Source organism: Netta rufina (genome assembly GCF_964035555.1).
Source record: "Netta rufina genome assembly, chromosome: Z".
In the NCBI taxonomy this organism is placed as follows: Eukaryota; Metazoa; Chordata; class Aves; order Anseriformes; family Anatidae; genus Netta; species Netta rufina.
Window position 1 is genome coordinate 75,428,640 of NC_140126.1, and position 12,481 is coordinate 75,441,120.

The following is a 12,481-nucleotide window of genomic DNA, read 5'->3' on the forward strand; positions in this document are numbered from 1 at the left end:
GGTCAATCTGAGCTGGCTGCTGGAAGCATTATGCAGGTATCTGCTGAACACTTCACCTTGCCTGGTTTAGCCCCGTATGGACTTAGGTTTAACACATGAAGAGTACACTGAACCAAAAAGCAAGCATTTGGATTAAAAGGATAAAACTTTGCAGGATGTGAGTACGGTAATTGTATTACAATGTAATTGTTCAAAACAATAGAATTGGGATCTTTTTTTTTTTTTTTTATATATTCCTAGAAAAAAAGTAAATCTATGAGAATACTTTACAACAAACATTTTTAATTTAAACTTAAAATGTACCTTCGTAATTTATCTTTGTTCCCTTAATTCCTTTTTTTTTTTTTCAATACTATTTAAAAAAAAATAAATGTTGTTGGGGATATGCATTCTATGTTATGAAAAGTTCTATGTATATGCCTTAGAGCATAGATACAAAGAGGACGACTGGGTGCACCAATCTTAGAATCACAGAACGGCTCAGGTTGGAATGGATGTTAAAGGTCATCCAGTTCCAACCCCTCTGCCATGGGCAGAGGCCTACTAGATGGCACCTACTAGATCAGGTTGGCCTAGCCTCATCCAACCTGGTCTTGAACACCTCCAGGGATGGGGCAGCCACAGCTTCGTTCATTCATTGTTTGCTTAACAGCATCTTGGAGTTGAAAACCTAACCCTAGCTGCTTCTAGTAAGTTTTTGCATAGGATGTTTTATGACTTTTCGGAGTAGTAACTAACATCACTGTGCCAGGGCAGTGATAGCAGTCTGACTGCTCATGGTATCAGCCAGAGAAAAAAAAAAGACCAGATAATTAATAAGAAAATAAATGAAATATCCAAGTCTTCAAAATGGGGTTTGTATGGAGAAACCACCTGAACAAAGTTATTTTTTTACCAGTTGGTGGACTGAATTTTACTGGTTGCTTCCTGACCTGAAAGCTGTCTAGGTTTAATACGTACCAAAAACTCACTTGACATAATGATTCATTTTTATTTTCTGTTGTAAATTTGTATTTATGTTATATACGTATATATACTACTTTGGTAATCTGATTAACTAAAAAATTGTTATAAATGAGGTTTGCTGTGATTTTGTGCCAAATTACTTTTCCTTGTGTACCCATCAGTATTCTTTTCTGTGCTTATCTGTTTTTATCATTACTTTGTCAGACTGATGAAACACCATATCACAGAGGCATGTAGATGTATTTTCCTAATAAAGGTTTATAATTGTGGACTGCTGCTGCAGGTGTGATCACGCAGCAGTAATCAAGCTCTTTGAGGAGGGCTTGGTAGGGAACACCTTGAGTGGCTCTTGACATGCTGAATTGGTCACGGGGTCATTCCTCGTAAGTGGGAGCTGTGCACTTGCTGGCCTTTGTCAACAGGAAAATGCCAAGCAAGCAGGGCTCCTATAACATGAACATTGTAAGCTTTTGGAAAGTAAAAAGGAAGTCTTCTTTTAATTTATTTTTTCCCCTTTTTGTTTTTTGTTGTTTTGCTTTTTGTTCTTTTATAAGATGGGTAGTATTGAAATTTTGGTCAGTGGCATTTTTCATTCTTTCATTACTATCGCCATCCTCTTTTTTTTTTTTTTTTTTTTTCTCTGTGTTGACAGGGTAGAGACAGAAAGGTTTGTCGTGTTCTTTGGGTAAGTGCGATGAACTGTTTTTTGTGCTCAGTGAATCAATGCTTTGTTTTAGAAGTGGTTGGTTTGGACAGAATCTGTCTTTATCATTTCTTCCCCTCCCTCCCCAAGAGTTACGTCTCTGCATCTCTTCATACAACGCATGCTTCCCCTTTGGTATTTTGTTTGATGGCATGGGGTTCTTGCTTGAAGGCATTTCTTTATGTAGGATCTGTGAATGATGAAAGTTATGAATGCATGGCTCAGTGTTTGATATTTGAGTGTTTCATGGAATAATGAATTAATTGTTTTAAACTGCTACAAATACAGTTTGACCCAACTAAATGACTGAATTGATTAGAGTTAGAGTAATTTTCTCTAGTCAAAGACAAGGAAAGTTATCTTGATTTAGACTAACATGCATATAATTTATATAACACAGGTTATTTTTTTCTACTGACTTTTGTTTTTTTAAACACATAACAAACATGAGCATGTTACTCTATTAAATAGGTATTACCTATTTTGCATCCTGTACCCTGTCCTAGAGACTATGCTACAACAAACAATGCTAAGTTGTTTTTGTGTGTGTAGGTTCCAGTTACTTATAATGTGCTTCTGGACACAGTTCTGGGCCTGATTTCAAAAATTGGATATAATATATCACACTTCTTCATGAAATAGCATTTGATAGAGTCTAGGTTGTAGTACAGTGAAAGCACAAAAATATGTACAATATGCAGGACCACGATTTCATTGAAAAATACAATACTGACAGGAAATGTGAAAGATGCAAAAGAATCTAAGTACCTAAAACTACATGTAATAAATCATATGCAGACCATCAGTCTGGAGGTGTATTCTTTAATAGTGCTTCTGTGGAATTTTTAATATAAGAAATTTAAAATGATGTTGAAAATTACTGCTTCTGAGAAATGGCAAGCAAGTAATATGCAAGGTTCATTTCTTTTATCAGATATTGCCCATTTGTGTCAGAGTAAGACCAAGATGGTGTAGCAGAAGCCCAGAGAGAGAAATCCTTTACTAAGAGGAATTTGAAGTATGCATATTTGGTCAGTGTACTTCATTCTTGCACCATTCACCGTGTGCATTAAAAGTGAGAGTAGGTCCAACATTTTGTAGTCAGATGGGGATCCTACAGGTTGTCTCCACATCTACAGAAGGCAGGCTAACACACAGCTGAGGATGAAATCCATGGTATAGAGGGTCAAACTTCTGCCTCTGTATGTCAGTAGTAAACTTTGACAAAGAAAGCAATAATGTAAATTTATGATTTTCAGTGTAATCTCAGCATAGGTGATTTTGGAATTTCCTTTATACCTTGATCCAAATATAAAGTAGTTCTGAATTTAACTAACTTTTTTTTTTGTTTCCCCTGTCACTATTCTGTTTCTTTTCCTGTGTGTTGTGTGCATGTGTTATCAAAACCAGATAAACAAACAACAGAGTCAATAGCTATAAAAAGTTAATCAGAAAAAAATATATTTTAAAAAAAAAAAAGTTACTTCAGAGGCAATAATTTTTTTTCCGATGGATAAAACATTTTGATGTTGTATCATTCTTACCTTATTTTAATCCTTGCAGGTAACTGTTGGTTTTCATAATTTATTCATAAAATTTGTCAATATCCTGATCTCCTCTGTATGCTAAACAGAATTGCAACTTGAAAAAACCTCTTACCTTCCTTTCTCAGGGTCAGTGTGGAAAATCAGATACTGAAATATGGGTTTACTACTTGTGAAATTACAATTTTGGAAAATGATGATCCCGGAGGAGTGTTTGAATTTTCTTCCTCTTCCAGAGGTCCCTACAGCATCAAGGTAGCTATCCGAGTAACGTCGCTTGAACATTACAGACAACTTAGTTCTAACAGAGTGCTGGAAAAAGATGAATATTATTTTTTTGCAGGAAGGGGAGTCTGTTGAGCTGCAGATTGTTCGCACTAGAGGAAGCCTCATCAGACAGTTTCTGCGCTACACTGTAGAACCAAGAGATACTAATGAGTTTTATGGAAGCACAGGAATTCTGGAGTTTAAGCCTGGTGAAAGAGAGATCATAATTACGCTACTGACAAGGATGGATGGGATTCCAGAGGTAAGAATTAATATTTTTCTCTCTTTAAATTGCATTCACAGACATATTTGTTTGTCACTTATTAAAATATAGATGGTTTCACCTATAAATACCAGCTATTTTTCTGTAACGTTTGAAGGCTTTCTTTTTCTTAAGTGTGAGAAATAGGTAGAGGAAGAGTGACTGAAAGGCCTATGAATTAGTCGAGCAGCATATGAAAGCATTTTATATCAATACAAATCAGGTCTTTTCAGCCTTGCCTGAATATTCATTTGTCTGATATCTCTATTGTTTTGTAATCCCAGAAATCTGCAGAATTTGAGGCCTGTGTCTGTTGCTTTTCTCTTTGCTTTCTGTTTTTCTGTAGCTTGTTCCCTTTCCTGTGCATCAGCCATCCTGGACTCCATCAGAAAGTTTGCAAGGGTTTGATTTTACCATATGTATGTTAACATAAATTTTAGCTGCTGTGATTCAGCATTTTTTGCTGCCTTTACATGCACATTCCTATGCTGTATTTTGCATAAGCAGTTAGTTGTGTTTTTCCAATCCTGCTAGTGAGCTGATCAAAGAGTAAGGTTCCAGAAAACCAGCTTTACAAAACATAAAGGTTTTAGGAAGATCAATAATCTTATTGTAGGGACAGGTGGTCATCAGTCATGAGAGGGATGTAGGACCATATGATGAGGAAATCAGGGGATCACAGCACTCCATCTTAGCATAGGCTGCTGTAGAAATTCAGGTTTATTTTCCCTACATAGTCCAAAGAAAAGAGACATAAGAAGTTTGAACTCCACTACAGAAGCCAGGAACATAAGATAAGCTAGTAAAACCTAGGCACTAGAACACCAGGTGATTTAATAATTCCATTCCCAGTTCATCGGCAGGCTGAGATAAAAGTATTTCCCTGCTTACAGCAGTATTATTAAACTAGGTAAGTCATCCTGCTGAAATGCTTAGGCAAAAACATATGAATTCTAGTGTCAGGACTAAAAAATAAGGTCCTTTTATACTCTTTTATCTCCAAGAGTGGCCAAAAGCCACATACATGAGCAAGACATACATAATCACTTTCCTCCAGAATGCCATCCCAGCCTCCAATGGTGGACAGTCCAAGGATGTCTGCAGTAATGGATGGTATCTTTGTGTGTCTTCAGATTTTCTTTCTGTTAATTGAAGCAGTTGAGCTTTGAACGCAGATAAGGTTTTAGCATCCATGACATTCTGTAGTACTGAACACCATTCTTTAATTGAATTGTATGTAAAGAACCAGTTCATGTGTGTTTCTTTACTGCTGACCACCAGCCAGTTTCACTGAGTTCTCCCCAGTGTAGAGTAATTCTCTTTTCTAGGTAGATGAATGCAATACTTTTTTTAATGTTCTCTGATGCTTTTTTGAGAGTGCCATGTCCCATTAGATTAATAAAGCCAGTTGATCTATTATTTCTAAATTAGCATGCTTTCCATGGTTTAAAAATCTTTGCTTTACCTGTTACAAAGCCAGAAATGTTAAGAAGTTTTGGAGGAAAGAAAATTTACATTTCAGAGTGTGTTACAGACATTACTTGTGAAATTATGTGATTCTAAATTAAGTACACAGAATAAGTCCTTTCTTGTAATAATAACAGACTTTTGGAGAAACTGATGCTTTTAGAGATAGAAGTTCTAACAATTTCCTTTATTTGATGGCATTATACAAACACTTATTGCACGTAGAATGTGTGTGATTTCATTTTAAGTTTGTATCCCTTTCTGCCTGATGGGGGACTGTGGACTATAGACCATTTTGTTTTTGATGTGGATGTTGAATACGTATTTTTATTCTGATTGAGTTTCCCTCTTCTAGCTGGATGAGGTATATTCTGTGGTACTTAGTGGCTACAGTGAAATGCCAGGCAAGGTGGGGAATGCCACAACGGTCAATATAACCATTCTGAAGAATGATGATCCACATGGTATCATTCAGTTTCTACCTTACGAACTAACAGTAACAATAAGTGAAAGCAAAGGAGAAGACATCCATACTGGTAATTCCTTTTTATTAGAGTTACTTCTTTATCTGCTGTCTGCTTCTGCAAGTCTTATTTTCCCTGTTCTAGGATAACAGAAGTCTAGGAGACTTCTTACTAAAATCTCCACTCAGGACTTTGCAGAGTGGTACAATGCTAAGCAAGATGAGCAGCGGAGAGTGAAGTGGAGAAGTAAGGGTGTGGAAAAACAGAGGGATTAACTGAGTAAAAAGAATTGCTAGAGAATTTCGCAGACAGGAGGGGTGGAGTACTGATGTATGTGCGAAGTGCAACGTGGAGGTAGTAGCTCTGTTTGTGGAGAATGAAGAATGGGATGTTATATAAGAGAAACATAGAGTTAAATGGGTGATTTTAATTGATCTAGTTCTATTCAGTCATCAATTACTTTTACGGGCAAGAACTAACATGAAACTAAAGCATTTTGAACTGCTCTATTAATCTGTCTTTGTATGTCCTTTTCTGTGGCACTCCAACATGTGACTGGTTTCATAGGAAGTGAAATTGGTTATTATTTTATTTCCTTTTTCCCAGTTTCAGATGCTTCAAATGTTCCTTTTTGATTTCTGTTGCTCTGAATATGCACACTGACTCTATGTTTATATTTTCTAGCTGTTTACAGAGTTGTAAGAAACCAAGGAAACTACGGAAATGTTAGTGTGTCTTGGGTTGTTGATCCAGCATGCACCAACGACGTCTATCCAGAGCAAGGGACTATTTTATTTGATAATCTGGAGTTTTCAAAAAATATCACAATTTACTCACTGCCAGATGAGGTAAACACTTTCACAGTGTTTTAGGGTGAGAATATGGGAAAAAGAGTGCTAAAACATTAGAACATAAGGAGAAAAAAGGAATGTATGTTTCTCAAGACCTAATAACTTGTAGGAAATACCAAAATACTTGGGTAGAACTGAGATAATTTCAGCAAACAATAGACAAATTTCAGGAGCTGTACATACTTCTAAACCAAAAAGTTAGAAGCTGAAGTAATTGTACTGTGGTAAAGTTGTAGGAAAGTTTATTTGACTGAAACATATATTGATAACTGGAATCCTAATTTCAATCCTAATCTTATATGCTGATAAATTTGAAGTGATATAAAGAAGATTACATCTAATGATAAATAAATAAAGCTGTAAACCTACATGTATCAGAAACATGAAACAAGAAGGTAACTTTTGGGTCATCTGTACAACATAAAGAGGAAGGGACTTATTTACAAAGACTGCTGATGAATGATGATTTCTGTATAACTGTATGAACTGTCATCCCTCTTGAAACACGTAAGGACTGACAAATAAAAACAACACTCAGAAATCTCTGGTTTATTAATCCCCCTAACTTTTCATTTTAAATTCTTCAGTGTTTTGTATGCTAGAAATAATTGTCTTAATACTTTCAGGTACCTGAAGAGGAGGAAGTATTCACCATCAGTTTATTCAATGCTACCGGTGGAGCCAGGCTGGGAAATGTAACCACTGCCTTTTTACAAATAACAAAGAATGATGATCCCATTTATTTTGCAGGTTAGATATTATTGTTTATAAATGTGGAATACATACACCACCTAAAATGGATTTTTCTTCACAAACCAGATCATTGAGAAATCCTAATCCCAAAAGAGCAAGTGCAAAATTTCCCCAAACTATTTTTTTTTTTTTAATTTATATTTGTTTCCTTCAGAACCTTCCGATTTTTTTGTGTGTGTCATTTTTCTCTTTGTTGATGTTGAGATCAGTTAAGAGGCAAGGTACAAAATGTTCTCTTGTTCCTGAATTATTTCCTTACCTTTATCACATACAGCTTATTGCTTCATTTAAAAGGAAGATCCTATTAGAGAGAATTAAGAAAATAGAGCAAATGCAAGGGTTTGAACTCAGGCAGATTTGTTGCTTTTGTATTTTCAGAACCTGTGACAGTGAGTGTTCAAGAAGGAAGTGTTGCAAACTTTACAGTCCTAAGGAATGGATCTGCTGATGTTGCTGTTGTTGTCGAGTATGTTACTGTTAATGGAGATGCAACAGCTGAAGAGGGAGACTTTGTTCCCAGTGGAAAGAACAGTGTCATTTTGTTTGATGTTGGAGAAAGAGAGCAGAATTTATCTGTGTATATCAATGACGATGATATCCCTGAAACTGATGAAACGTTTTATCTTATCCTTTTCAATTCTACAGGTAAGTCTTTTATTTTTTTTTATTTTTTTATTTTTTGGCTTTTTTTTTTTTTGTGGCATTTTTTTGCTATCTTGGTCTTATCATAAAGCAATATTTAAAAATACTGTTTGCTTCAAGATTTTTATACAATAAATGTAGACAGTGTGTTTGCATTTTCAGCCTAAATTATTTTATTGGAAACAAAAATCAAATGATACAGTTGATACCTTGCCTGCAAAAACAACTGGAGTGAAAGTCCCTTCTCAAATATAAGTGCTCCAAATTAGATGGACTTAAATACAAAAACACAAAGAACTCAAAGCAAAAAAACAAACAAACAAACAATCAAAAAAATTTAGTACGCAATAGTCTTAGGGAAAGAGGTATTCTTTTAGTTTGTTTTTTTTTCATGCTCCAGTGTGTATTACGAAACTACATGATTTTTGTAAAAACAAACAGAACTGCCATATTTTGGAGGAAGGGTATGTAATTGCTTTGTTTTTTGTTTGTTTGTTTGTTTGTTTGGTTTGTTTGTTTGTTTGTTTGTGGTAGTGAAAAGTATACATACATTTTTTTCACTCTGAGACTATAATTTTAAAAGGCTTGATTTGCAGAAAAATGTATGTAACAACTTACACAAGGGGCCACCTCTAAAGAAAGGATTTATTACCTTAGATATAACATTATTTATTTATTTATTTATTTATTTTTCAAAGTTTACACTTAACAAGGAATGACCGAAATTATTCAGCCCATTCCTCACGTTTTTGAAATACATATCTTTTGGAATAAATTATCACTGTTACGTAATATTCATGAGAAAACAAAATTGAAGTATAAGAAATACATAATTTTTCCAGAGCCCTAAGTCTTTAATAAAGACCCTCCCCACACCTAGCTCGAAGAAAACTCATGGTGTTGTGGGAGTTATTTGCAATTGTATTAGCAAATTTTAATTTACTGCCCTTCATTTTTTACTGTTCTCTAGTTAACAGGTAATAACAGGCTCTGAACCTGCTGCAAATCTTTGCAATGCAAAGCATAGCTGTATTGAATCAGCCATCAAAACCTGAGGGACTGTAATTTAATAAAGCAAAGAAAGATGATGGCAATTAATCATCAGACTATACCTTCAGATTGTGTGACAGGCTCTCAAAGTACCTACCAGGGATTCAGTTCAAGATTAACCTAAAATTAGATTTCTTCATCTATAAGCACGCTAAGCATCTTAGTTCTCATTGCAGTCTCTGACGGTCTTAGTCTTTAGCAGTCAATAAGACTAAAGTGATTGAGGTCATGCTACAGTGGACACCCTGTGGCTGGCCTGTGAGTTGCTCACAAGGCAGCATTGATCTTGGGGTAAATCCTTCCCTGAACGCTGGTAGCAGGCAGCCAGAGGCTGACAGAGAAAGCAGTAATTTGAGTATAAGGCAGCTAAGCTATTTCCCAAGGTCGGCTGGTATTCACTGTAGTGCCCAGGTCTCTTATAAAATATCAGACTAGGGAAAGGATTAGACAAAACCATTTTTCTTCCTTCATAAGTTTTCTCTTTTGTGGTCTCTTTCTACTTTAATAACTTGCTTCAGGATCTACTGGTAGCTCCCAATACTACCCCATTGGGAACATACCACGGCTTTTCTCCTAGCACATGGGGAATGGGTATCCGTAGTCTCCCTTTTCCTCTAAAATGAGTATCATATCATTTTACAGCCATTCTAGAATCACTAAGAATACAGGATATTTCTATACATATTTCCTGAAAGCAAAAGTTGGTTTTCTATCTATGATTGGTTACATACAGTGGCCTTGACTGTTCCGAAAATTGTGTTGGGACTGTTGCTCCTGAGAGAAAATACGAATAGAGGTATATGAAGTTAGAGGAATAAGCACATTGTTTAACGTGGAACAAAATTTAGTCTGGCACTTTCAAAGAAGATAAAAAATGGCGTGGGTGTGGAAACATTATGTTCTTCTACGGACAATGGAATGGAGTTAACATCCTTTAATATTTACCTGTACTAATATGCACACTGAAATCCTGCTAGCTTCCCGTCTACTTCATAAGAATCTTATGGTTCTTACTTTTAGATATTCTTTGATATGGGTGTGAATAAACTCTTAGACATTGCTCATAGCTTGTATTTAGTTTAAAGGCAATACTTTTCCTCTAGGACTATAGAAGGTGTGGGGTCTTTGAACACCTTACTCTTTTATTCTATACTTCTGAATATCTTATCTTCTTCGCATAACAACTACATGCAAGGATAATGTGCAGTAAGAATCACATCTTCTCAGTTTATGTTATTTTTTCTGAAAATCTTATGTGTTGCTCTCTGGATGCTACACTACTTAAATACTTTTACTCTGATTTGCCTCCTGCTGAATACCTCAAATACTGTTTTTCACTGACTTTGTCCTTTTCTTTGTGTAAAATCAATTGACGTGAGTAGAAAACATAACTGGATTTAGAGTTACCTACATTTCCGATTCCAATTTTAATAAAATAATTGCCCTCTTTTTAGGGGACACAGTTATCTTTAAGGCTGGAATGGCAACAGTTATTATTGAAGCAAATGATGATCCTAATGGAATTTTCTCTTTGGAACCTTTAGAGAAGCCCGTTGAAGAAGGCAAAAGTAACATTTTTTGGTAAGTAACTTTTAAACAATATCTTTGCACTCTTTTGGAACGGGTGTATGTGGTACTTTATAAACAGCACTTTAACTAAATCAAATGCACAGGTGTGCATTAATAGAAGTGCACTATAGAAAATCAGATTTACAAAATATTGGATTAAATGATTTGTAATGTGTGGAGGACATCACCTGTAATACTATAGAGTAGACAGTAAATACTAAAAAGTGCACAGAAACTCATGTTGAAATGTAACTAAATAAGACTTTAGTATTGATGTCTCAGGAACCTGTAGATACAGAAAAATCTGAATGATTGAGTAGAATAGAACCTAGGCTGACAGAAAAATAATAAAAATAATTAAAAAACAACAACAACAACAACAACAAAAAACACTCAACCAGTAGCTAAATAAGACTGTGTGGTACTAGGTGGCTTTTTGTACCCATCTTTGAAATTTTCAACTGCAAACTACTGTATTCTGTCTTTCTGTTTTTGTATTTATTTATTTTTTTTTTTACTTTTATCTGTTAATTACAGATTGAAATCTATACTTAAAGTCCAGATGTGACACTCTTCATTAGTCTGACCTTTGAAAGTATTTTCCTTTGTGCCACCATGATATATTCAAGAATGAGCAGGGTTAAAAACTGAATGCACTTAGCATCTCATCTTGTTAAATTCATTTCATAAATTTACTATGGGATTTTAATTGAATGAAAAAATGATTTTTCATTAAGAAATCTTGAGATGGCCTGTAAAGCGAAGTTAGGTCACATTAAACATGATAGTGCAAATAGTTAGGGAAGAGGTTCGTCATGCATTTAAAAAATCATGCTTTATTTTTTTTGTTTGTTTTAAAGCCTTGGAACAGATGTTTATGGCTGTGAATTGGTTCTTTATGCCTGTGTTAATACACCTGAAAAATGAATAGTCTCAAGAAATGAGGATATTAAGTTCATTGTGTGTGTGTTGTTGTGTCATTCATTGTTTTGGGCTTTGTTGTTGTTTTTTTTTGTCCTTTATAGTCTAATCTGTAGGATAATTTCTGTGGATTTGGTGGTGTTAAGAATAGTGATTTGATGTAAACATGCTTATATACAGGTGCTTTATGGAATTATAGGATACCAAGACCTCCAATATCTGAGGAACCTGCTCAGTCATCATGGATAAAATATATTTACTAGAGATGTGTCTCTTCCATATTGTCACTTCTTTGACAGTTGTGTAGCATATAAAAAAGTGGTCAAAGTAGCATGTAACCAAACCACCAAAACCACAGAGGTTTTAATGAGGTAATTGGAGTTAGTGCAGCAGTGCTACACAGCTGGGATAGAGCACACAAAACGCCACAAAAGAAAAACCTTTGGAAGCAGAAACAACATAAATGTGTTGCTGTGGCTGGACTAGTTTAGCTGAAATAATTCTTCAACCTGATATAATCTATATGTATGGCATTTTATGTCACCATACAAACTGACAGAAGCAAACTTCCTGTATGTAAAGCGCACTCTTAATAAAGGCACTGTATGGGTCACTTTTTATTTGTAGTGCCCTTTTGAAATTAGTGAAATCGTGTTAGCAGATAGCTACCAAAAAAAAAAATAAATAAATCATTTTCATTTACTATGTTCTTAATCACAAATAACAGTAGATTTCTGAAAGCCGTAGAATATAATTCTAATTTAATACAAGTGTAAGTAAAAGTTTAAGTAGACTTGATGACTGGAAGGAGAAACATTTGTGGTTAAATGTAGATGATTCTCTTTCCTGTCTAAGGGTGTTCAAGTATATTAATTTTTAATGTTAACTTCCTGAACTATTTTACATTCATATTTATAACTTAGAATCACAAGACACAGTGATGTGTAGCTTCACAGTAGTATTTTGCATGGATCTGCATATGCTACTTCTATTCCCTAAAGTACATATTCTGGGAGTAGAAT

At 34.9% G+C, this 12,481-nt stretch overlaps 1 protein-coding gene across 1 annotated transcript in view; it reads left to right on the forward strand.

Moving 5' to 3' along the window:
- Positions 1-12,481, forward strand: part of ADGRV1 (adhesion G protein-coupled receptor V1) — a gene marked incomplete at both ends in the record, with an annotated part of 271,966 nt that overhangs the window by 21,477 nt on the left and 238,008 nt on the right. Inside the window, 8 exons of the mRNA XM_084304820.1 lie at positions 1,619-1,651; positions 3,342-3,468; positions 3,557-3,742; positions 5,565-5,745; positions 6,358-6,521; positions 7,151-7,274; positions 7,656-7,922; positions 10,424-10,550. Coding sequence (XP_084160946.1) covers positions 1,619-1,651; positions 3,342-3,468; positions 3,557-3,742; positions 5,565-5,745; positions 6,358-6,521; positions 7,151-7,274; positions 7,656-7,922; positions 10,424-10,550 — 1,209 coding nt within the window. The remainder of the gene's footprint in view (positions 1-1,618; positions 1,652-3,341; positions 3,469-3,556; positions 3,743-5,564; positions 5,746-6,357; positions 6,522-7,150; positions 7,275-7,655; positions 7,923-10,423; positions 10,551-12,481) is intronic.